A 27,439-nucleotide genomic window follows, 5' to 3' on the forward strand; every position below is an offset into this window, starting at 1 on the left:
TAGGCTGACAGGAAATGGGGGACAGAGATGGGGGGGGTGGGGTGACATGCAGTAAAGGAGTCGATCCCACGGCACACTGCCAGGCTTGGACTACCGAGCTACGGGAAATATTTATTATTATGGATATAAATAAGTAAACACAATACTTCTCTGGCAAATACATGGACATTGTATTTGAACACATATGGACAAACCCAAACCTTGACATGAAAACGGAGATTACACACATTTATCGATTTAGCTAGGCCTACAGTATATGGAATGGAAAAGTTATTAAACGCCTTTTTATTTCTTCTTAAAATTGCTAAATACAATGCACAAGTACTTAGTATTGGTAAAATCAATTATTTGCATTGCAAATTTAAATGGCAATTATTTGTAACCACTGGTAATTGGAGTCTGACATTATTCAAATTTGTCAAACGTCAACTTTGTTAGTTAGGCTGCTGCAGTGTACAGATTAAACAACTGTTCTGTGTTGGGGTTACAAAATTGTCAATTTCTTTAGTGGCGCTATAGCCCCTTCTATGTCCAGCTTTGAGTGTCAAACATTGAAGACATAAGTGTGTGTAAACACAAACATTGACGACAAAAGTGAGAAATTGTGATTGGCCGGCGTGATTGGGTGAGAGATGTGCCATTGGTTGAGAATGAGATGAGATGTATGATGATAAGAGCTCCCCTCACTTGATTTTTATTATCATAGCATAGCAAAAAAAGACACGTCGACACGTCTATCCGCAAAACACTGGGTCGTTCACATTCACTACGTATATACAGTACTAGCGCGTAACGGTAGAACACACTACTGGCCGTGAGCACTGGTATGTCATTAAAAGAATGTTTAAAAAAAAATCCAGAACTACATTAGTTCTATTGATCCAAGCCGAAACACAATCGGCGTCTACTAAATCACTAAATACTGTTCTGTTAGTTCTATATTCATTAATCTCGTGTACCCCAATAATACTATTACCCACAGCAGTACAAAATAACTGTGATGACTTTCTGGGACATTTTGTGTCATGTGGTGATTCAGCACGCTCCATTGAATTGCATGGCTGGTGATGCCTGGACCCGAGGGTTGCAGTATCATATCAAGACTTTCATTAACAAAAAACAAGACACGGGGTCTAGGAATGGCATGGATCCCACGTCGATCTCGGACTTCATGCGTCATCATCTGTCAGTAGGGGTTCCCATAATGTGAGTCGGGGCACTTCATTTATTTCATATAAAATATAAAATAAACATTTAAAAAATATATATAAAAAAAGAATGAATAAAGTTATGGCAAAATCACAGCCCCCTCATGCATTGGAATGCTCTAATATAAAGGATGAGGCGGCCATGATTTTTCCATTACCTTTTGAATATATTTTAATATCTTTTTTTTTTTTTTTTTTAATGCGCTTGAACTTCCTACGCATGAGGTACTTGGGACAGTCTCTAATGAAGTGTCCAACATTCCCACAGATTCGGCAGCAGCGGCCATTGGGGGCCAGCTCTCCCTCAGTGAGAACATCGGGATCGAAGAAATACTCCATCTCATCTGTGTATTGATGAGGATATGCATCGATAGGTGTCCCAAACACCTTTCTGCCATTGATGAAAGCCTTCATAATGAAGTTGGTCATTCTCCGCGACAGCCCTGTGGCCAGATTGTGACTCACATCAAATGGATCTTCCATTACAATGTACTTGGAGGTCCACTGTTTTGCAATTTTGGTGAGACAGGCTTTCTGCCGGATGCAGATAACATGCTCCTTGAAGTCAAAGTCTTCTGTGTAAAAGCGGAGCAGGCCAAGCCACAGATCCCCCACTGTTTCAGTGTTCAATCTGTACTGAGACCACTGTTTAGGCAGTGCTTCCAAATCATCAAAATAATAGATGTTCCTCCAACCATCAGCCAGCACTTCTGGTTTCTCGTCTCCTTCATAAAGCTCCTGCAGCACAGGAATCACTGGTGGGTTTCTCTGCTGGAGGAAGAACAGGACCATGATCGAGTAGGCATAGGACGAGAGGCTGCCACGGGACGCGTCCCCTATGTGACACATCTTGGCAAAAACTTTCATGATATAGCAGAGGATCTTCACTCTCTTGTCGATAGCAGAATATGTTGCCAATAGGCGCGTGTTGTGCAGGGCCAGGGTGTTGTAGAGACTGATGTCTCCTTCCAGCTCTGTGTGGACGTGAATGAATTTGACAATGGGCACCTTGGCTGTAGTGATAGGCAAGATGTTCCTCAGACCTGGGTGTTTCCTCAGTAATTTTGTCAGGCTCTCAATGATGCCAATGCAGTCCAGACCATCTGAGGTTGCTTGTCCCTCCATCACCATGCAGATATCAAGGTCACTCTGTCTAAATCCAAAGCCATTCTTAGATGATCCAAACAACCGCAGCTTTGCTCTTGGAAACTCCCTTCTAATAAAGTTCTCCAGATCGTGAACGATGTACTCTCTCACATCCCTTTCCAGTTTCTTAGGGGCAAAGTCCTCATAGCATTGCTCACACACATAGTTGACAGTTTTCAAGAATTTAGGTGTCATCGGTGGCAAGGGTTCCAGCTGGACTCTCTTGAAATCTTCTGGGCAGTCTTTCTGCAGATGACCGGAATTTTTACACAAGCTGCACACAACCATGTGGGACTTGCCTTGGGTAAACGCTTGTTTGGTGAACTCATAGCACAAGTCAATCCATGTTTCATTATTGAATTTGAGGCCCTGATCTTTACCCATGCCTCTTGCTGCAGGTGGGTGTGACAGCAGAACAGGAGCCAACATATCCTCTGCATCCATGGGAGCATGTGTGTCCGGGTCAGGACACGCCCGCTTTCTTGGAGGAGCCTCCTCATCAGAGTGGGGTGCTTCCATCAAGACCTCGTCCACGAGGAAGATCTCCTCATCTTCTGTGCTCAGGCTGTCCATGTTGTTGAAGGCATCCTCAAAATCCTCATCTTCAGAGAAGAGACTGTCTGCATTTTCACAGTCTTTATCAACCTCCTCTTCCATAATACATTCATATTCTTGAGGACCCTCTCCTTCAGTATGAGGTTTAATCGTGGGCAAGCTCGTGCCTGTCAGGTGAACAGACTCCTCTCTCAATGTCTTAGCATCTGGCCACCCCTGGACAGGCCTTTGCTGTGCTTTCATCTTGTGGTTGTTAGCTGCCATGTTGTGTGGCAGGGCAAAGTACTCGTACGTAGTTTTCAAGCAGTGGAGGATGTAGTCGTACATTTGCCGACTGTTCACTGAGCGAGCCACGTTCCTCTTTACGGCAAACGGGTCTTCCACAGCAATCGGTTTCTTCGTCCAGCCCTTTGCATGATGCGAGAGGACCAGATTGGTGCGCACGCTGATCACACTTTCTGCCATGTTGAACTCAACCGAGTAGAAGCGAAGCATTTCTATCCACAGGAGGCCCACTTCTACAGATGTGCGAGGACTTTGGAACACCAGTGGAGCCTTTCCGCCAGTCCAGTGCACATATCCGTCTTTTACATCTGTGAAATTGAACTCGGACAGTTTGCTGAGAGAAAATCCGTTAATCTCATTGTTCAGGTAGGTGGGCAGAAGTGGCTCTTTTCGCTTCTGCAAAAAGTGGACGACCATCAGGGCGAAGATGTAAGTTGGCAGACCACCTTCCTCTGCTCGGTCCACTTGACAGAGCCGGGCCCATTGTCTGAAGCCCAGGACCAGTGGAAGGAGAAGTGGCTCCTGATTAGCTAAGGCAGACAGATAGGCAGTTGTGAGCCGGGCATTTTCATTCCCTGTGCTTATTTTGCAGATCAGACCACTGTTTTTCTCTATGCATGTGACCACAGGAACTCGAAGATCAGCCTTCACATTGACAAACACAGGGCTCACTGAGAGGCTGTTCTGGACCAGCAACAAGATGTCTGACTGATGCGTGTGAAGTGGGTACTGAATGTCAATGTTGACATCAGAATCCTTAAAACCAAGCTTAGAGCATGACGAACCATAGAGCCGGAGATTGATCTCAGGCTTCACAGCCTGGAGGAGCTCTTGCATGGCGGAGACGATCCACTTTCTCCTTTCTACATCCTGGTCAGTCAGGCCTCTTTCCCTGGTGACAGCCTCTAAGGCAGCACTCACCGCACTGATTTGATCTTGCTCAGGGTGCAGGGTTTCAGTCAGAATGACCTTCTCTTGCCTCTCCTGCCCTATCTTGTGGTACATGTCTTTGACGTGATGCTGGGTGGGAGCATCACGCAAGTCCAATGTTTTCCTTTGTTCTTGGTTCTTTCGTCTACCGCCTGAGCTGTGAGCAGTGCCATCAACAGAGCGCCTCTTTGCCTCCGCTTTATGATCCCTCAAGTCCTCTACAATTGAATTATTCCTTGGGTGCTGCTGTGAGTGCTCTATCCAGTTCTCGACAACATGGCAATGCTGGAAGCCGTCCCTCCGTGAATGACCACCCCTGGGCCTCCCTGCAGAGCTGCTGCGGAGCCTGCGACCCCTCCTCTTAGGGCTGGTGGTGTACGGCTTGCCCCGGTTCCTCTTGGCTTGGTGACCTCCGTCGGTTTGGGGGCAGAATCCCTGTCCTTGGTCCAGGATCCTCCAGCTTTCTGTCTCATTTCCCATATTACTCCTATTCCGACCTCCTGCCTTGGCATGGCGAGCCTTTCCTGACTCTTCCATGGAGCAGGTATACTATTAAAACGTCAGTATTTGTATGGGTTATATGTATGCATGTGTTGAAATGCCAGCATGAAGCCTCACTGATGCCCTTGTCTGTTTCCGTCTAGAAGGTGGTGGGACCAGTTGTTCATGAAACCTCACTGATGACTTTGCCTGTTTCTGTCTAGAAGGTGGTTGGACCAGTTGTCTTTTATTTTTATGTGGCCTGCATGTGACGACACGTATCTGACCAGTGTCAACACAGTTTAAATTATCTTTCCCTTAATTTGCGATGGAGACTGGACACCAGCGTGGCGTCATTATGACTTCAGCATGATGACTTCTGTTTGAAGGTTTTCATTTCCAGACCCAGTAACTATTTTTAACTATTTTGACACCAGGTCCCATAGGGGGCGGTAGGTGCCGAGTGCCAGCTAAATGTGCAACATGAGCACAGAAGAAGAGCCCTTGTTGTTCTGTACCAGAGTGTCATGGTCTACTGAGTCCCACGGAGGCCTACTAGCGATGCGATCATTGTTTGGTTTAGTGGGAGCTCAAATTAATGTTTAATTAGGCTCCGATCATGGTACTTCATCTCATTATGAGCTGAGCCATAGTGTCACTAAAGACGGCGTGCACATGTGCATGCATATGCACCCTGGGATTTTGGCTGCTTCTTACATGGATGCTAGCGGTGGCTAGCAATGAAGCTAAACTAAGGTAAATAATATATATTGTTTAACTCTGGATTAAGGCTAATTTATCAAATTTTGGGATCTCATCCCTGGCTACATGTGCAAATGTCGTGAACAAACACGGCTGTGCTTAGATACTTTGTTGAACGTCTCGGTCTCTGCGCCCGTGCGCCGTACAGCCGAGATCCAAGCCATTCTACGTCTTTTTGTAAACTCGTCAATCTGGATTCCTTGATGCCGTCTCCATGCTGGAAAGCTGAAAATCTAATTCCGTTTTCTGGCTCATTCCCGCGACGTGACCTGCTGTGGCACTTATTTACTGAGAAAGTCTGCTCCATTGTGAGGTCAGTTTAAAAAAAGAACGTATACAAGCACACCGGATAGTCGCTCAATGTAAACAAACCAGACATGCCAACGAGGATGGCGGCAGCTACCACGTGACACATATGTTGACGGCCCCTCAAGGAGATTTTGGTAGGCCCTATACAGAGGGACTGTAGGGCTTGTAGGGCAGCGGTGGCCGAACATTTTGCGGAGCGGTCTTGATACCGGAAGATCGCCAGTTCGAATCCCCCGACCGGCACGTTAAAATTACCACCACTGAAGTGCCCTTGAGCAAGGCATTGAACCCCTACCATGAAATGTTCTATGAGCAGGGTGTGGCTGTAAACAAGCATCTCGAGCTTAGTCCACTTCCCTGGGTAAACAAAGAACTTTGCTTTGCTTTGCTTTGCTGTATAGGGAGAATTAAATGGCACATCACAATTAGAAAGAATTTTGAATCTATTCAACACATCGTGATCGAGCATCATGATAGTTCAGGCAATCATGGCAGTTAAGTTGTTCACTACACACTCGTACAGTATGCCCGCGATCCTAATGGTTGAATTGTCTTTTTAAGCAGAGCGCTTAGCAAAGGTCTCAGCACCTTCTCTGCAGCTTGCCTGTGAACAAACTCCCTCCATATCCCCAGCCTCCTCGTTGATGCAACTGTAGTATCACACGACCAGAGTCACCAAACGAATTGCATTGTAATGCATTATCATTGCAAAACTAATTTATTGTGAAAGAAAGCCGCAATTTATAAGATGACATTTAGGTGGATATTTTGTCAGACGTATTACATTCCTATGTTACATCATGAATTGGAGTCTTGTGTATATGGTTTGCAATCACACCCACGTGGCCAATGAGGAAGATGGTGAGTCCTATATTTTCACTATTTTCAGTTTTGGTGAGGATCCAAACATCAACCAAATACACTATGAAATAAAAAATGCATAAAATATATATTTTTGAGTGTGAAACCACTCCTATAGACAGCTTTGTGTGTCCCTGGTTGGGTCTGTCTGTCTGTCTGTCCCTGGCTGGCTGTGTACGAGCACAAAAATAGCACTTGGTTGGTTAGTTTTCAACACACAACACACAAGTGTCACTGTTGTGCAGCCTAACACACACACACACCCACACACATTAACTGTATATATGATGATTTTGGGTGTGACAGTACAGTACAGTAACAGTACAGTTCAGTAGAGGGACCCCCACACGGTAACTCTGTCATTTCTCAACCATTTCCAGCTCGCCGGAACCGGGCCGGCACCCTGGGCGCGTTCCTGTGGGTCTGGGACCCCCACACGGAGTTGCAACACTCACTTCACACGGGTGTGATTTTTTTCATACAACTATTCATTTAAAACCAAATCCCTACAAATATCAAAGAGGTATTTCAACGTTTAGGGGACAGGCTTGCAGCCTGCTGTGTGGCACAGTGGGAAAGAAAGTGCTTTACCCACCATAGATAGACGGCTGGTTAAAGTTGAGGTGGCAATAGTATTGTGTAGCCAGACGATAAAACATCTCTGCCAACTGATACTGAATTCAATGTAGGGGCTAGATCAGCAGTAAAACAAACTTATGCTGGGATGATAACCTACAATTTCATCCCAATACGATGGACCATCCTAAAGTCAGTTCTACTGGTGACAGCTAAATGCAAGATATCTAAATGCAATGTAGTTGCTAAAACTGAATGACATAAAGTTTAAGTGTAAAGACAACGGCATTGAGCAACCAATGCAAAGACGGTAGGATGGTCCTTCATATTGTCAGTGATTAGATTGCGTTTGAATTGATTCTATTTTGCACATGCACACTAGGAATGCCCAAGGATTCAGCTTGAAGGACAACTTTAGTTTTTTTTAAAACAAGGTTTATGTTTTAGGTTGTTATTAGGGCTGGGACTAATTGCGATTAATTTTACGATTAATTAACTACAGAAAAATGTATGCATTAAAAAAATTAACGCATTTTAATCGCACAATTTTTTTCACCGCGGACCGTTGTCACTGGACAGTTTTCAGACGGACCTGCGCACCAAGTGTCCGTGTCCTCTTCAGACAATAACACCACCAGACACTGCAGACAGTTCACCAGACTGGGGGAAGCCGCTGAGATCACTTTGCTTGTCTCCGTGGATTGGAAATAGGATTTAAAAGGCTATCCGATGGTAGCGTGGATTACAGCACAGTTGTGTGCAATTATTCAATAAAGAATTATTACCCCTATTACTACAAAAACAATGTTTTATTGCTTAAACTTATGTATTCACTATTCATTGATTCACTAGTATACCAAAATCCATTTGAAAAAATTGCTTTCTCACTGTTCTCGGGTCAAATAATGATATGCGATTAAAATGCGATTAATCTAGATTAATTAATCGCAAAGCCTCTGATTAATTAGATAAAATTTTTTAATCGAGTCCCAGCTCTAGTTGTTATTAGAGAAAGTAAAAGATCAGCGTAAACTTTGTTTCATTTGCTGCTTTCTTTCGTTATAACAATTTAAGCTTTTTTGACAGCGGATGGGGGCATTCGAAGTGGCTAAATATGTACTTTCTTTTTACAAAAAACATTTATGGTGATTTCTTATTATTTACTGTAGTCCTGCTAGACCCTAGGAAATTACATCTGGCCACAGTACTTGTTTTCCGTATGTCTGAAAGAACAACTGACTATTAGGGGGTTATGCCATACTGTGTGTCATAGGCTCAATATGTCAGTTTGTCACCTCCTCCTTTACATTCAATAGATCCTGTGATCTTTTGTGGCCAGATGTAATGTTCTGGGGTCTAATAGGACTACAGTAAATATTAATAAATAAATCACAGTAAAAGTTTGTAAAAAAAAAAGATGATTGAATAATAGTTTGTAAAAAAAAAAGATGATTGAATAATATATTTATCCACTTGTTTCGAATGCCCCTGCCCCCTGTCAAAAATTGCTAAAATCGCTAAAACAAAAGAAAGAGAAAAGTTTAATACTCATCTTTTACTTTCTCCAATAAAAACCAAAAACATGAACCTTGGTTGAAAAAAAAATAAAGTTGTCTTTTCTTTTGTCTGTCCACCTGAAAATGTTTTTTTTTTGTTTATTAAAACTCTGGAGAGACAGCTAGACCCTGGTTACTGAACACAGCAATGATTGCTATCGGAATACAGCTTTAACCTTTAACACATTGAGTACGCCGACTGCCTTCAAAATATAGGCTATAGAATACCGGAGGTGTCTGATCGCTTTTACTTTGAAAGCCATGAACCGGAAACACTTTCCTAAAAAAGTTGACTTTACAAAGTGACCTCAACATCCCCGATCATCTTAATATATTGTTTTACGCTCCAAAAAGCGTTCATATTTTGCGGGAGAGACGGATGAGGAGCAGAAAATAAGCGCCAGCATATCGCTCTATTCATCACCACGGAGAGCGCCCTGGATTAGGAGCTACGAGTCATTCTTTCCGTCTCGCTAACGTGGGAGTCAATAATAAGCTAATAGTTGCACTGAGCGTTAGCATACGGCAAGCGAAAAGCGAAATGCCAAAAAAATAAATAGGAAAAATTCTGAATATTAATATCTCGCCCCGCATCGCTGGGATGTCGCTAGGACGTCCTCAGACGTCCTTAGAACTCTACGTTCGGTATCCTATGACGTTCTCAGGCGTCCTACGTGCTGTAAGTGTTAAATAAGAAATATCACTCACCTTAAGGAAAATTGCAGAAAGCAGCCACCAGCGCTGGTTTGCACTGTTGCCAGTTCTGCTTATTATAAGCGACTTCGGGCTAGTTGTCCTGTAACATAGCTTATTATTCATATAGTTGCCCGTTGCTTTGTAGTTTCGGCTTATTTCTGAAGTGTATAGTTGCTTATTTTGGCTTGCTTTCATGATTCATTTAAAGAAATAGCTGATGTAAAGTAGTGAAACTAGTTGCTTCTTTTGGATTTGTTTTCATAGACCTGGTCGCTTGTTTCACTCACAGAATCTGGCAACACGGAGCAAAGCGCATGCATAGGCGCACTCCACAGGCACTGGCACGCTCTCTCTCTATCTCTCTCCCTCTCCCACTCCCCCCCCCACCGTTCATGTGCGCAGTGCTGCGAACTGTGCGAAGTGTCCGTGACACAATATAATATAATAGCATAATAGGCCTACCTATAATATATGTCCATGTCGCTTCCCATCTATCTGTGACTGTGTGCAACTCTCGTCCACGCCTGCTCAATCTCAGCAGCTGGGTTGGGTGAATCGTGAATGTGTTCTTTTTGTGATCTCAATGCAAATATTGCTGGTTTATCGGGACTAAACGATACAATTGCGGGATGGTGCGGGACTAAATGGGACTTATTTATTAGAGTTGATATTGAGAATATGGTATCTAATTCACACTACACCAGTAGTTAGCCCTGAAACATGACGAGCCGATAGAAGTCCCCTCTACAGTGGAGTAATTTACCCCCCTCATCACTACAACATGGATAGTGTCGCTCCCGAAATCAGCAACCGACCGGACGGTTTCGACGCGTCGATAAGGCGATATGGAAGGCAAGCGACGAGAGCATCTCATCGGGAGTCTCCTGCCGACCTGCTTGCGACTGGCGACAGCCGACCGTCGGGGCAGTGTGGAGTTGGCTTTACCAACACATGACTTCCCAGTCTTTTTGACATAGAGCAACTGTGGTTCCCAAACCTATTAGCTCAAGTTCCAAAAGAGAACTTAGATGTTTAGCCGGGAGACCCAATAAACTAGTGAGAATACCAGATCTGCTATTTTCTAATTTATTTTCTAATTTAGGGATTTTTTTATTTTTTTATAATTCGTGAAATTCCCAATTGTTCAACTCATGCAAATGTGTGAATTTTTGTGGACCTCTTTAGAAATAAATATGATTAATGAAAAACTTTAAGAAGGGATACTAAAATGGATTCCCAACCCACTGTTTGGGAAACAGGTGACATAGTGTCGAAGTCCCAACGTCACTCCATCCCCAGGAATCAAAGAAGTATTTTGTTCTACCGAAAATACCATAGGATCATCTGAACATTGCGTCATAATAATAATTAAAAAATAAACAAATCAGCCTGGCAATTCTGTCAGGTATGTGACTCTGTGTTGTTAATAGTAGAAGTAGGGAATTAATTTACGAATACAGTTGAAATATGGAGATAATCGGTTCTGGCCGACAGCAACGATATGCATATCGAACAATGCCTACACATCACCACTGATGAGCAGATATACTAATTTGAGCTTTATAAGTTAATCTTTATTGGATTGGGTTGTGATTGGTTTAGCAGCTTTAGCTGATTTTAGTAGTTCACTGTGATTGGTCCAATCTCTTTGTTGGGACCTACAGATGGTATTACTCGGAACAAAAAATAAATGTCACTTTATGTCTGCGTTATATTCACATAACACCAATAGTAGTTTACATTAATGCGAATGAATCACATGAATGGGTATCTTAACTCCTTTAGCACCATCTAGTGTTAGCATGCGCACACCTAAGGAATGCCAGCGGTCCACCTTAACTCTACGGAGCTTGTTTCCCTTCCGGGTTATTCAGGAAGGTGGGGGCCTTTTTACGAGTACATCACCACTGGCATTAGCTAACAGCCTTTAGCCTTACAACCAGTTAAATTTGCCCAGCGATGCGGTACAAACTTGCAAAAGATTTACGATCGTCGGGTGCACGGCAGCTGACCATTGGCAGCTCTCGAACCTTTGGAGATACAGCGCTTTGAAAATCATGTTATAATGGAGGCTCAACGGAGCTGGATTTAAAAATCCCATAGTTGGTGGGGAGGCTCTCCATATTTACCGGAGCAATGCTAAAAGGTAAACAGACAGACGGCGCTTTCATATATGGAGTATATGGTTGTCTACGAACATACGCGTAGATAGCACCAGTAGGTACCGTTAGCCTAGCTACTTTTCTAAATGAAGATGGCAGAGAAAAGGTTAAGGCATAGTAAGTCTTACAGTAACAGTTCCTTGCTGACTATTTAACCCTAACGTGACTTTTGCCTACAATATTGCGCCTCATGTTGCTATCAAACTGACCGTTGATCGTCATCTTCTGATTATTTACTGACTTCACCCTCTGGCCAAACACGGTCTCACCCACCTAATGGGGATTCACATCCCTATATTTCCGCAACTGGTCTGATTGAAATACTCACCACTCACAGGAATACTCCATTTGGTTAGAGAGGGAACATATAGGCCTACCCTACCTGAGCTCCTGCAACAGTATCTTTAAAACAAAGTCCAAAATGATGTGCAGTGCTTAAAGTTGATGTAGGTTTATTCCACTTTGAATGTACTTTTTTCTAGATTTACTTCTGTCAGCTGAAAGTTTACCAAGGGATAAGTTCTATGATGTCACCTCCACCCCAGAAACAGACCTATGTAGACGACATAACTTCTTCCCTATACCTCATGGTCTTGTCCTTTTAATTTGAATGTCCATCCACTATGTTCATTCAATTTCACAGTGAAAGGGCAGTGTTTACACAAACATGTCACAGCAACATGTCTTCATTTGGTTACATTTATAAACTCTTCAGTTAAAAATGGATAAACAAACACTTAGGATGTTGTTCAGTGAGTTGAAATGAGAGAGACACTTGATGCCTCCGCAGATGGTCTGACATGTGAATGTCAGAAGAGAGGGGGAGACGATCAATTTGACTGTAAAATCACCTTGCTTTCATTGTGTAATATAGTCATCTTTTGTTTCCAGAAAAAATGTTTTGGAACATTAATGAGAAACGTGTATACATGACACATTTAGGAAATGTCATGACATGGAAGCCTTCTACAAGCTTCCTGCTCAAAGTTAATAGAGTTCAAAATCCAGCACCCTAGTGTCAAAAACAGAGATCTAATAATGATGTAGCTCCCATGTGGTTCTTTGCCTTCATGTGGCATCCATTGTAACTGATATGATGATGTATTACTCCATATTTCATCCAAACTCCATTTCACTTCCATCATACAATTGTTATATTTAAATATTTAAATAATTGTAAAAGGTGTGGGAAAAATGCCTGAATGTACTTCCTTGGCCTTCTGGCAGCATGAACAAACAAATTTGGTGCTTTAGTCCAGCAGTTTGTGATATAAACACTGGATGAACAAACGGATACAGAAATTCAAACAGTCCCTCATTTTGACACTTTGCCTCCTACAGAGACATTCCGTCAAAAAATGAATTGCCCCAAATTGCTTCAAGTTAAGCCACTGGCAACGTGGCTTTGCCACTTAACCATTTTGACATTTCCTCTAGTGCCTCAGTATTGCACTCAGTCTTTATTAATGTGGGCCTGTGATCCACACAGGAATTAGTAAATTGCAGAGACTTGTGTCTCGTCTGCTCTTTGGCATCGCCCGCAGACTCCAACCTCTGTCCCTGGGAATTAGGAAATTGTGAACAGTGTCGCTTCTCGTTCGGTCTCCTCCAGCGCCCGCTCTTCTGTGACATCCTCTCTTTGGCTCCACCTGTGGACTCAAGCCTTTCGCAGGTTGTTCCCCAGGGGCCTCCGCTGCATGGATGTCTTACGCATGGGACATTCTTTCAGGAAGTGACCTATCTTTCCGCAGATTCGACAGCAGCGGTCGTTTGGGGCCAGCTGTCCTTGAGTGAGAATCTCAGGATCGAAGAAATAATATATGTCATGGGAGACTTTGACTGGTGATCCAAACACCCTTCTGCCATTGATGAAAGCCTTCATGATGAAGTTAGTCATTCTCCATGACAGTCCAGCACCCAGATTGTGATTCTGGTTAAATGGATCTTCGATGGCAATGTACTTGGAGGTCCACTGTTTTGTGTTTTTGGTGAGACAGGCTTTCTGCCGGATGCAGATAACATGCTCCTTGAAGTCAAAGTCTTCTGTGTAGAAGCGGAGCAGGCCAAGCCACAGTTCCCCCACCGTTTCAGTGTTCAATCGGTACTGAGGCCACTGTTTAGGCAGTGCTTCCAAATCATCAAAGAAATGGATGTTCCAACCATCAACCAGAACTTCTGGTTTCTTGGCTCCATCATAAATCTCCTGCAGCACAGGAATCACCGGTGGGTTTCTCTGCTGGAGGAAGAACAGGACCATGATCGAGTAGGCGTAGGACGAGAGGCTGCCACGGGACGCATCTCCGATGTCACACACCTTGGCAAAGACCTTCATTACATAGCAGAGGATCTTCACTCTCTTGTCGATAGCAGCATATGATGCCAATAGGCGGGTGTTGTGCAGGGCCAGGGTGTTGTAGAGACTGATGTCTCCCTCAAGCCCTGTGTGGACATGGATGAACTTGACAATGGGCACCTTGGCTGTAGTGATAGGCAGAATATTCTTCAGACCTGGGTGTTTCCTCAGTAGTTTTGCCAGGCTATCGATGATCCCAATGCAGTCCAGACCATCTGAGGTCGCTTGTCCCTCCATCACCATGCAGATATCAAGGTCACTCTGTGTAAAGGCAAAGCCATTCTTGGACGATCCAAATAGCCACAGCTTCGCCCTTGAAAACTCCCTTCTGACAAAGTTTTCCAGGTCATGAACAATGTTCTCTCTCTCTCTGTCCATTTCACGTTTGTCAGGGGAAAAGTCCTCGTAGCACTGCTCACAAACATAGTTGAGGGTTTCCAAGAACGCTGGTGTCATTTGGGGCAAGGGTTCCATTGCCATGTTCCTGAAATCTTCCGGGCAGTCTTTCTGCAGATGGCCGTAATTTTTACATAAGCAGCACACAGCCAAGAGGGACTTGCCTTGAGTAAACACTTGGCTGGTGAACTCATAGTGCAGGCCACTTTGTTTTTCATTCTTGACTTCAATGCCCTCATCTTTATCCAAGTCTCTCTCTAGAGGTGTGTGCGACATAATGGCAGGAGTCAGCTCCTCTTCAACTGTAGAGGTAGGTGTGACCAAATCACACATTTTCTCATAGAGTATTGCCGCCCCCGAGACCTTGTCTACCATGTTGACACTTTCCATGTGCTCTCGGCCAAATCCATCCATGTGATCATGCCTCTCTTCTTCGTCCAACTCCTCTGGCTTTTCTTCCCTCCCCTCATTGTCTGAGTCACATTCTTCTCCGACCTTCAGTTCAATGATACAATCAGAGTCTTGAGGACTCTCTCCTACAGGTGTATTAGCATACATATTAGTGTCTACCAGGTTCACAGTGTCTCTTTTCAATGTGTTGGTATGTGCCCCTGTCTGGACAGGCCTTTGCAATGCTTCTTTCTTCTGGTTGATAGCTGACCTGGTGTGTGGCAGTGCAAAATATCTGTATGTGGTTTTGAGGCAGTGGAGGATGTGGTCAAACATTTGCTGACGATATACTGAACGAGCCACATTCCTCTTCACAGCAAATGGATCTTCTACAGCGATGAGTTCCTTTCGCCATTTCTCCTTTGCATCACGTGGGAGCACCACACTGGTGCGCACACTGATCACAGCATCTGCCATATTGAACTTCAGCGAGTAGAAGTGAAACATTTCTAACCACAGGAGGCCAACCTCTGCAGAGGTGCGATGCCTTTGGAACACCAGTGGAGCCTTTCCGCTCTTATGGGAGTCCTGTGAACATTGTTTGGATGGGGGGGAGTAAGTCCAGTGCACATAGCCATCCACCATGTGTGTCATATTAAAGTCAGACAGTTTGCTTAGAGAGAACTCCTCAATTTCATTGTTCAGGTAGGTAGGGAGGAGTGGCTCTTTACGCTTCTGCAAGAAGTAGATGACCATTAGGGCAAAAGCGTATGTTGGCAGACCTTCTCCTTCTACTCGGTCCACCTCACAGAGCCGGCCCCACTCTCTGAAGCCCAGGACCAGTGGAAGGAGAAGTGGCTCCTGATTAGCTAAGGCAGTCAGATAGGCAGTTGTGAGACAGGGGTTGTCATTCCCAGAGCTTACTTTGCATATTAGACCACTGCTTTTCTCTTTGCATGTGACAACAGGGACCATGCCATTGCATTTGACATCAACAAAGACAGGGCTCACAGAGAGGCTGTCCTTGACCATCAACAAGACTTTTGACCGATGCATGTTAAGGGGGTACTGAATGTCAATGTTGACATCAGAATTCTTAAAACCGAACTTGGTGCACGACGAGCCATATAGACGGAGAGTGATCTCTGGATTGACAGCCTGGAGAAGCTCTTGCATGGTGGAGACGATGCACTTTCTCCTTTCTACATCCTGGTCAGTCAGGCCTCTTTCCCTGGTGACAGCCTCTAAGGCAGCACTCACCGCACCAATCTGCTCCTGCCCAGAGGGCAGCTGAGACTCGTCAAACACTGGACCCCTGTTCTCGTCCACAAAATCTTGGTTCCTTCGTCGTCTTCCGAATGAGCTGTAAGCAGTGCTATTAGCAGAGTACCTCTTTCCCTGTTCCCTGTCCTCCCTCAGGTGGTCCTTTCCAAGCGGGTTTCTCCTCCAGTACTGCTGCTGCGAGAAATCTTTGATGGGCCCTTGATTGTTCTCGGTGACAGGGAACCGCTGCTGGAAGCCGTCCCATTTCTGTGAAAGGCGGCTGGAAGGGATAACCCTGTTCTGTAAGGGGTGACTATAAGGGTCATTCATCTTCTGTATAGGGCAATTGTAAGGGACGTATCTCTGTCCTTGATGCTGGAACCTCCAGCGTTCCACCTCATCTGCCATCATACCCCTCATCCGATCTCCCACTCCATGTCCATAGTAATGGCGTAACGACTCTCCCATGGTGTGCGTATGCTAAAATGTCTGTCTGTATATGCAGTAGAGTGGCCACTTGGGAATCGATTCCCTGCTTGTGTCGAGGCGTCCTTGAGCGAGGAAGACACACTTGACCTAAACTGCTCCGAGGCGCTGTTTCGAAGGATAATTAATTGCCTATTGCTCCTGTTGCTACTGGAATGCTATGTGCATATACACCCAAAACTAAAGGGAGCTAAATATTATACTAATAATCACGAGAAGCTTCATCAAATACATCATTCTTGAATTCAATTTGGTCTCATTGACAAATCTCTTTAAAATACTTACATGGTTGTGATGATGATGTCATCATAACTATATCTGCCCAAATGTGGAGTTACACGCAACATCAAATATTTCCCCAAATATGGAGTTCCACATGGCTAGTGGCAGGCCTCTAAGTAGAGCTCTTCACCGGGTCCCCCGGCGTGTTTTATCGTAATCACTCGGGCAGGGTCGGAATCGGACGTATCCCCCGCGGATCTCGGGTCTGTCAATCATTATGTGTAATGTCCAAGTGGATCCGAGAAGACCTGTAGGCTACTGTGTGTAACGTGTGTGACTGTGTGTGTACTGCCTGTACTTTTTTGTTGTTGCAAATGTTAATACAATTTCAATCAGTGATTGTGTGCCAATCTGACTGTATACTCTCTCTCTGTCCACTGTGCGCTCATGCTGCACAGCGCTGCGGATGAGAAAAACGTTCAGTTTGAAGTGTGATCATTTAGGCTGACCTAGGATCAGGTTAGTATTTCAGCGACATGAACGGCTGTGTTACGTGTGCTGATTATGCTGGTTTAGGATCAGCAGCGCAAGACATACCACGCAATGCAAGCCCCATCCTCAGTTTGCCTTGCACTGATTTGAATGAAAACACCGGTGTGCAATTATACTTTATATCACGATCACGGATCCCGACAACAGTGTTGACCTCAACGAGGTGAAAGCAAACTAGCAAAGCTCAAATCAAATTAATATAAGAAGGTTAAAGCAACCATGACAACTCTCGTGCGACAGTGCGTATCCCCACACGTGGATAAAGAAGTTTTTTCAAGTGCATTGAGTGTCGCGCCTTGTTAATATTCCAATCAGCCAAGACCGGTACATGCATCTGCTTCTGCTAAAACTCTGTGTGTAAAAAAAACTAGAGCTGGGACTCGATTAAAAAAATGAATCTAATTAATCAGAGGCTTTGCGATTAATTAATCTAGATTAATCGCATTTTAATCGCATATCATTTTTTGACCCGAGAACAGTGAGAAAGCAATTTTTTCAAATGGATTTTGGTATACTAGTGAATCAATGAATAGTGAACACATAAGTTTAAGCAATAAAACATTGTTTTTATAGTAATAGGGGTAATAATTCTTTATTGAATAATTGCACACAACTGTGCTGTAATCCACGCTACCATCGGATAGCCTTTTAAATCCTATTTCCAATCCAGGGGGCAAGCAAAGTGATCTCAGCGGCTTCCCCCAGTCTGGTGAACTGTCTGCGGTTTCTGGTGGTGTTATTGTCTGAAGAGGACACGGACACTTGGTGCGCAGGTCCGTCTGAAAACTGTCCAGTGACAACGTTCCGCGGTGAAAAAAATAGTGCGATTAAAATGCGTAATTTTTTTTAATGCATTCATTTTTCTGTAGTTAATTAATCGTAATTAATCGCAATTAGTCCCGGCCCTAAAAAAACAAATGATCCGTTTGGTTAATTTTAAATGCGCACACGCTGAGAGGATGAGAAGAGTCTCTCTCACCATCTGCTGCAGCGCGCAGCCTGCAGGGAACCTCTCCCTCTGTCTGTGTCTCTCTCTTTCTCTCTCGCGCGCTTTAATCATAAAATGGTAATTGGTCAATACGTCCGCTATATTATTTCATATAGTCCACATTTGCCTGGCTGGGTCGGGACTCTCGGAATGTCGGAAATAATCGGATCTCAGTCGGGCTCGGCGCTGCCATTTGAAAGAAATCTCGGAACGGGTCGGAATCGGACAAAATTGTCACGGATCCACTCTTAACCATTTGAAAATATCTTCGGAACCATTTTTCTGGACCCGTGAAGAGCTCTACCTCCAAGTACAGGCATTGCACAACATCTTATTAGACTGGATTCATACTCCCAAGGGTAGTTACAGAAGGAAGAGATGCCACTGACATCATGGTACGCCATGACACTTTCATGGACGGTTTCAAACCTTGCACTGAAATACATAGCAGTGAATGGAGCCGGCTGGACCAGCTCGTGAATATAAAATAAATCGGCAATTTTGTCATCATCGGTTCAGGAATATAAAAGAAGACATATCACAGATTGTTTTCTAATCACTTGCTTTTCAATGTGTACAGTAATTATTTATTATTATGACTTAGTAGCATTACGACTTGATCGATCATAGCACTATAAAAGACCAATTGGCGTGAATTAATCTGACCCAGTGCCATTGCCATATATTCTACACCAATGGCGCTGGATCAGATTAATTCAATTGGCGTACATCTACACTTATGCCAAAGGTGGGGAATATGTTAAATGTTGTTAAATGCAAATGTTATATTAAAATAAAGCTTTTAACCACAACTCTAGTGTCCTAAGTCAGGTGGATGACACATTGTGAGCTTGTGGTTTGACTAATTTCAATAAAGACATTTGGAGCGCTTTCGGAAATACTGCGTTGGAGCGCCTAATAGTTAGCATTTCACAGTGCGCTCAGTGCGCTATTTCCAAATGCGCCCTTATGGTGTATAGATGGGGGATAAAGAAGGGGGCCAAGGACAGAGCAAAGTCATTGAAGTATTGGTGTAAGTCAGGGGTCTTCAAAGTTTTTCAGGTCAAGGTTCTATTAGGTTGGTGGTCCAAATTTCAGCATTTGCACCGGAGAAAATCTGGGGTAGAACGGGGAAGTTGTAGTGCAACTTTAACCGTTCTCTGAAGTTGGCTGGCAAAAATGATGTTCATTCATTCGTCCTTTCCTTTGAACTTGATAAAAGTGTTACATAAAAGGATGGGAGTGATTCATCGAATGCTACAGGGGCAAATAATTACTCTGGAATGGGGTTTAGAGTCGTGCTCGGAGTGAATGGAAGATGGGTTCGCATGAAGAGGGTTCCAAGCTCCCATGAAAGGATATAAAGGGTAATACATTTCCAACAGTCTTTTTCGTTTTCATCCAAAAGAACTAATGGCATCATTAATTTCTTGAATACAAGAGCATATACCAAGCCACCATGTCATGCAGTAGAGTAGAGTACTCCGCAATATGCCTGTTGAGCAGAGCACGAACGATGCCAGTATTATTGAACGGTGCCTCCGCTCCATTACGTAGATGTATGTAATGTATACGTGTCCGAGCACAGCAAGCTGCCTCCCCCTGGGTGCTTTCCTGGGGGTCTGGATGTTCCAGGGACCCCACGTTAGGCTATTATTTATTCATGCATCTCTGGCCCTTATTTCTCTAACGTCCCCCAGAAGGATTATGACTCAGACCCTGTTTGTAAGTGGTTTCCTCAGGGATAGTCTGAGTGTGCAGTGTTGTTTCAGTGACCTTGTGGTGTTAATTAACATTGAGTACACATTGAGTTGAAGCACATAAACCGTGTGTGTGTGTGTGTGTGTGTGTGTGTGTGTGTGTGTGTGTGTTCATTCAGTGGGCTTTCTGCATTGCGGTTGCGTTCGAACAGCGGCTGTCTTTCTCTCGGCCCCCCTCTGTGGCATTAACGATCCAGATAAATATCATTTGCAACGTCATTTGGTGACTATTGGGTTCATGCCATTTACTCTGATCTTGCACTTTTCTAAGGCGCTCTGGAAAAGAGTGTTTGCTAAATGTCAATAAAAGAGAATATTTAAAAAATATATACTGTATATTCAAAGATTTAGCACAAATTGTCAATCTTTAATGGCAGATCTACTAGCTAATAGCGCCAATGTATAAAACATGGTTCAAGTGGTGAAAACCTATCATGACACGGATGCTTTCCCGGTTGTAATAGTCATTGTAATTAGTCAAGGAACAAAGATCATGTTCACCCACAGCACAGGTGAGCGGGGGATCTTGTGTCATTTCGCACACAGCCTGCCACACACTGGGTCACAATCCATACAGCTCAGCTTGCAAGCATGATTTATTCAAGCAAAAATAAATGCCACTGGTATGTTGTGCACACACAACAGAACAGAGTGGCATTCCGACGCACCACCATTCTATTTCTGCGTGCAGTTATGGCTATAATGCCTAATGCCTTGGGTAATGCCAGTGTGGTATTCATTTTAGTCCATATTTGCAATATTCTATGTCAAGACTATACATTTCTGTGTACATTCAAAGTTTGGGTGTCGATGGTTTGTTTACGGTTTGCTGTCTGTTCCTGCTGCAATTTGTGTAAAAATAGAATTGGTGTTGATAGCTGCATGGGAGCATGATCAAGGGGTCTTCAGAGGAACATTCTCACCTCAGTTTGTGAAACTGTACTTAATTCCATGACATTCAATGTAACTAGGTCATTCTCCCCGACGGCGTAAGGCCGTCGGACCTATGCTGTTTGCTGTGCTGTGTACTCTGAAATAAACATCAAGGAACATCATCTCGTCGTCTGTCTGCCGTGCACATTTACTCTCCTGTATGGTATTTTAATATACTACACCAGTGTGTAATCACAATTTGTGCACCCAGAAGCTACCTTGCTCTCTTTCACTCTCTCTCACGCTCTCTCTCTCTCTCTCTCTCTCTCTCTCTCTCTCTCTCTCTCAAATAAAAAGGCTACTTTTAGACAGCTGGAGACCTGGATAACAAAACACTGCAAGAATACCTGGAAGCAGTTTCTTCTTTTTATTGAAATTTAAACAAGCACTGCTCTCTTTATTGACTGAGGGTAGAATGCAGTTCGTCAAGTGTCCTGTGCCTTAACCCACTAATGGCCAAGTTGCCAACCTTAATAACATCTTATTGTGCCTTAGGCCAGCTTGGGCTGACTTTTTGAATGACAATAGAATAATGTGCGATATGACCACAATGTCACGAAATATCTCATTTTAAAGCTGCACATCTCTAGTTTACACCGAAAAACAAAAGATGTTCCTAGCATGTTCCTTCGTTTACTTATAAGCACTTTAGTACACCTTGGTTTGACTTATCACTGAAACCAAGGTCTACTAAAAAGCTTATAAGTAAACGATGGAACAAGCTATAATCATAATTATTTTTTCATTGTAAAGTAGTGACTTGGAGCTATAAAATGAGACATTTCGTGACATTGTGGTCATATCTCACATTTTTCGATTGCCATTCAAAAAGTCGCCAAATCTGGCCAATGCTGGCCAATGCCCCATTTCTTAATTCGTCATTTTAATGCAATAAGAGGGATCAGCGATCTAAATGCAATACATCAAGTTTTACTTTCGATTTCAAAGTAATACCCAGAAGTTCCACCTGATGGCAGGAACGTTCCATTATTCTGATTTTGACAAAAGTGTTAAATCTGGCTAAATCACTTCCTGTCAAACGAGGTAAACAAAGGAAGCTAATTTGACCCCTAGTTTATAGCTTGTCCGTCCGGATTGCTAAACTAACATTAGCTTTGTCATAACTTAGTCAGATTAAGCTTAAAAACGGCCAGGAACATCCCAAAATATCACATTTTTTGCCGCGGATCACATAGAGACGGCGCGCGTGCACGATAGTGCACGATCGCGTGGGTTTCGGCCGGTTTTTGGTAGATTACATAAAAATAATTAAAAAAATGTCAAACAATTGCAATATTTTGTTATAAAAAGACGTACTGACAGGGCAGTACGTCTACTACGCAGATAACGTCATTGGCTTGGAGGGATTTGTTGATTTACTACGTCAATTAACATGGCAGTCTATGGGCTTGACGTAGCCTTGGCCACAAAGGAGTTAATGTGTGTATCAGGTTTCTTAAAGGGACACTTCACCCCTTTTGCAACCAGATCTTATTGTAATGATGTTTGGGAGACTTTCCTGGGGGTTTTTATGTGGGTAATATGTGTTTTTACTGATATTTTAGTATTTCAAAGTGTCCATGATGTCATGGACACTGGGCTCACTTCCTTCCTGAACTACAATTCCCATAATGTTTTGGTGCACTGCTCCTCCTTGTGGATAAGGGGAGGGATGTCTTACTGAGACAACATGTAGTCCAGGAAGTAAGTGAGCCCAGTGTCCATAACATCATGGACACTTTGAAATTCAAAAATATATAAAAACCCCCATACAAATGGTAAATGGTAAAGTGAGCCCCACTCACCATGAATCCAAGCAGAGGTCCTCACAAGTATAGGTAAAACACTGCCAGTTTGCGCAATGGCGGCCCATTGCGCAAATAAGTTGATATTTTACTTGTGCGATATTCAGATAATCTTCAACCGATTGTTATAATTCAAAGTGGTATATATTCCGTGAAGTTTATATTTTCATTGGGTGTACAAATCATGTTTTTAATATGCCTTTATCAAATGATATAGAGAGATGGTAGGGTAGTGCCCAAGCCCTGTTAGCCATGCAGCCTATATGATCTGTGGTGCGCTTGCTAGGCCTACTCTCTCAATTAGGGATTTTCCCAGAGGTTAATTTCACTGATGTGTACAACATTTATTCAAATAGTTTCATTTGTATTGGAGTGCAAAGCTTGAATAATAGGTTAATTGCGGACCGCTACAGATAAACTCTATGAGTGGTCTGTGCATATAGCCGCATGTGAAACTATACCGTGCTGTATTTTGTGTCTATCATTTTGAAATTATATGGAGAGAAAAGTCGAGAGTCGGGATCTGGAGATTTACGCACATAGTGTGACATGCTGACAGACAATGAAATAAACATATACTTCCACTCACAATTTAGGTGGCTTTTAAAATGCGGTATGCCTGGGCCTAAGACCTGAGGCCGATTATGTCAGGTGGAAACCTCATAATAAAACGCTTACGTTTCAGAATTCAAATTTGTTAGCATCAAAACTATTGGATTGAAAGTTCAAATAACTGCTACTTTTGATGCTTTGTGTGAGACTGTATAGTATGATCAAGTAGGGCAAAGATCTTGTGCCATGCTTTATCCGCAAGTGAACATTTTCCGTGAATTAAGCATTTAGGAGCTTCTTTATCTTATCTTGCGGCCATACAACCCACTATTATTAGCAGCACAACTTAGCTGTGTTGGTCGTGGAGTGGATGGCAGAATAGTCAGATACTGGACACAAAACAACCCTCTGTATCTAATATAAATGTAATCCAGGCAGCACGCGTTGCTCTTCCATAAGGCAAGACAAATTCCCCAAATTGAGGAAATAGGGCTCCTGGCACGAGATGGAGCCCTTGATGTCTAACAACTGTGAAGGATGCTGCAATTATGATAAAATTGGCTGCTAATCACACTCAACCGCCAGTCACTGTCTCAATTAAGGCAAGCAATCGAATCTGACATCAGATGACTGTGCCCCTCAAAAGGAGTTCCTTCATTTTATGAAGCAGTAGTTCACCTCAGGCCGCAACCCCCCAAAATAATCAGATTTACTTGCGCAAGCAAATCCGTGCCTGGTTTGCTGGGACCAGATTACATAAATGACCATATGTCTTACGTCATCATTTAGAGCTAGTCATACGTATACTATATACATAATCAGTAAAATAAAATGGCAAATTGTCCCTGATCTGCTGGGACCAGAGTACGTGGTGTGTATATGTATGACTAGCTCTCAGTGATGACGTAAGAAATATGGTCATTTGTGTAATCTGGTCCCAGCAAACCAGGCATAAATCTGCTGTTTTATTTGCATACGCATCAAATGGCGGGTTGGCTGTCACGGTTTTTGGCACAAAGTAACCACAGTATACCGCTAATCAACTTACAACTACATACTCTATATAGTATATGTATATGTATAGTATACGTATGTCTTACGTCATCATTTAGAGCTAGTCATACGTATACTATATACATAATCAGTAAAATAAAATAGCAAATTGTGCCTGATCTGCTGGGACCAGAGTACATGGTGTGTATATGTATGACTAGCTCTCAATGATGACGTAAGAAATATGGTCATTTGTGTAATCTGGTCCCAGCAAACCACAGTATACCGCTAATCAAATTACAACTACATACTCTGTATAGTATATGTATACGTATGTCTTACGTCATCATTTAGAAGTATAATATATTTTAATTCAGTTTATATACCTTTTTTCTTTCATCACATATCAATGATTTATTTTTCTTTGAAAAACTAAAAAGGGATCTAGAATATATCTACATCGATAAAACTGTATTTCTTATATAGATAGAAACTTGAACCATACTTAATAATACTAGGTGTTTATATGCATAAAGTAGGTAGCGCACACACACACACACACACACCATGCCATTTTGGTCACACCGTACTTCACCACTTGACGTCCAATTAATGCAGTTTATAGTTTTAGCACTTGGGCCCATAGTACCAGAAGGTAGGAGGGGGAGTCATTCAGGGATGACCGGTAAAGTGATTCCCTCTGCATAGGCAAGGAAAGGGTCCCATACTGTGTGGAATTTTGCGACAGATTTGAAAGCTCTTGGAAAGAGCCAAAAACGTTATTAATGTATTTGAATTGTTTGATTCCCAGATTGGCACATACGGCAAATGCCCCATCTGATACGGAAAGAGGAAAGACATGGTGAACTTGTAAACTTAAAATAATTTTAGACGTATAGTATATCAACATAGGGATTTAGAAGGCTTTTAGTTGCCGTCGGGTAAAAACCTCATATCTCCATATTCTAACTTTTAGTGTTTGTTTTGTAAAAGCAAGCATTGGCCTCATTTAGTTTTTTAATCTACAAGCTTGAGGTTGTAAAAGTATAGAATATTGGTTTTATTTGTATTATTAATAAAAATCTCAAAGTAACTAAACAAGTCTTCAAAGAATTGTGTTGGAATAGAAAGTAGGCCTACAATGTTTGCCTTTGAGATATAGTGGTGTAGAATTATAAAGTATCTGAAAACGGGAATACTCATTTAACCCATTTTGGGGCGGGAACCCCTTTTGGTGTTAGCATTATGTTATGCTTTAGCTATTTTTGAAAAATCGAAGAACAACTGACAGGAACATAGCTTTTTCAGAAAACTGTCATTTTCAAACAGACATTTTTAGAATCTGATCTCGGGTCTAAATGGGTTAAAATAAAATGACTAATTGTACTCAGATCTGTCCTGTACCAGCTGTAGAGTCGCTGATAATTGTCCCACGTTACCATATCTCTCCTGCCCATCGTCAAGCCCCACCAGATTCATGCTAAATGCTGAAACGTGTATGTAGGCCTACACTTTGGACATTTGAGATGAACTAAGCCTTGTTTATTTTGGGAGTTTGAGTAGTCTTAAGGACACGTCACGCCTTGGTGGTTATAAACCTTTAGTCGTGCTCTTTTGGGGCATGCCTCTATTTTTTGTTGGCAGTTTCAGTAGTAAGTAGGTATAAGCCTTGCCGGGCCATGTGGCCCATAGGGCAGGAGCCTATTTCTTGTTTCCGTAGTGTGAGGCAGCGTGACGTACAGTACAAGAACAACCCCTAGGCATGGCACTACTATGCAATGTCTGCCTCAGATGATGCACTACAACGGACACTGTCCCAGCGAAGACCATGTGTGCTGCCGTGGTGGGTATCAGTATAGTTGACAGTAACAAAGCACATTTAGAGGGTGGAAGCAGTTCAGGAGGTAGAGAGACGGTCAGAGACCGTCTTGGAATCCGAAGGTTCCAGGTTTGATTCCTGGCTCCTCCTGGTCAAGTGTCGAAGTTGAGCAAGACACTGAACCCCTACTGCTCCCGATGAGCGGGTTGGTGCCTTGCATGGTTTCCCCCGCCATCGGTGTGTGAATGGGTGAATGTGAAGTACATTGTAATGTAAAGTGCTTTGAGGAAAACGTACTTACTACTTAGGCCCGTCGCTCCTAGTGGAGCATAGGCCATCAACGACTCTTCTCCATCCAACACGGTTTTGGGCTTTCCTTTCCGCCTCTCCCCAGCTGATTCCCTGTCTCTTCAGCTCCGCCTCAGTGTCCCACCTCGAGGTGTTCCTAGGCCGCCCTCTCTTCCGCTTCCCCTGGGGGTTCCAAGTCAGTGCCTGGCGCGTTGTACTAGCTGCCGGTTTCCTCAGGGTGTGGCCAATCCATCCCCACTTTCTCCTTAGGATCTGTTTCTCCACTGGTTCCTGACTCCCTTTCCTCCAGAGTTCTTCACTTCTGATTTTGTTTGGCCACCAGATCTTGAAAATGCGCTTCAGACAGCTGTTAATAAATGTCTGGATCCTTTGCAATGTCCTCTTAGTCGTCCTCCACGTTTCTGAACCGTAGAGCAGTATGGATTTGACGTTGGAATTGAAGATCCGCACTTTGGTTGTCAAGGCTATCTGTTTAGAGGACCAGATGTTCTTCAGGATGATGAAGGCTGCTCTAGCTTTACCTATTCTAGCTGTGACATCGCTCTCTGTTCCGTCCTGCATATCTAAAATGCTGCCGAGGTAGGTGAAGGAGTCGACTGCCTGAATTGGTTTGTCGCCTACTGGAATTGGGTTATTGTTCTGGGTGTTGATTGACATTATGTTGGTCGTCTTCTGGTTGATTCTTAAGCCTATACCCAGGGATGTATTTGCCAGCCTGGTTTTCTTGTCCTGCATCTGCTGGTGATTGTGTGACAAGAGAGCCAGGTCATCTGCAAAGTCCAGGTCATTGTGGTGGAAATTTTAGAATGTCATACGTGGAAAACAATTATACAATTAAAGATACACTTGATGTGGTTACTGCCTCATCATCTCAAGTGACCAGCTGCCACCATGTCTAATTAGGCCACTGTAGCTATGCACCTACCTATTCCAAAATAGAGTCATTCGACTCTCTCCATGGGCTCATGGAGAGAGTCGAAGCCACACCTGTCAGTTGTCATGTTGTAGTTAGTGCTACATATATCCATTTGTTACCTTTGCTCCGGATCCAAGAAAGGACAGGTTTAGATCATCTATGACTGACTGTCAATG

The 27,439-nt window shown here is 43.2% G+C and overlaps 4 protein-coding genes across 6 annotated transcripts in view; 1 reads left to right on the forward strand and 3 right to left on the reverse strand.

Moving 5' to 3' along the window:
• Positions 1 to 27,439, reverse strand: part of LOC310863201 (uncharacterized protein) — a 322,397-nt gene that overhangs the window by 77,881 nt on the left and 217,077 nt on the right. The window lies entirely within an intron of this gene.
• Positions 1 to 27,439, forward strand: part of LOC310863175 (relaxin receptor 1-like) — a 121,898-nt gene that overhangs the window by 29,866 nt on the left and 64,593 nt on the right. The window lies entirely within an intron of this gene.
• On the reverse strand, positions 1,311 to 4,661 carry LOC310869694 (terminal uridylyltransferase 7-like; the record flags this gene model as incomplete). The annotated part of the gene is made up of 1 exon (XM_083780535.1): positions 1,311 to 4,661. One exon carries the CDS (start codon positions 4,659 to 4,661, stop codon positions 1,311 to 1,313), a length of 3,351 nt encoding a protein of 1,116 aa, XP_083636661.1.
• On the reverse strand, positions 13,184 to 16,396 carry LOC310869705 (terminal uridylyltransferase 7-like; the record flags this gene model as incomplete). The annotated part of the gene is made up of 1 exon (XM_083780563.1): positions 13,184 to 16,396. The coding sequence occupies one exon, from the start codon at positions 16,394 to 16,396 to the stop codon at positions 13,184 to 13,186; it is 3,213 nt and encodes a 1,070-aa protein (XP_083636689.1).

This window comes from Protomyctophum parallelum (assembly GCF_964188405.1).
Source record: "Protomyctophum parallelum genome assembly, chromosome: 1".
NCBI classification, from domain to species: Eukaryota; Metazoa; Chordata; class Actinopteri; order Myctophiformes; family Myctophidae; genus Protomyctophum; species Protomyctophum parallelum.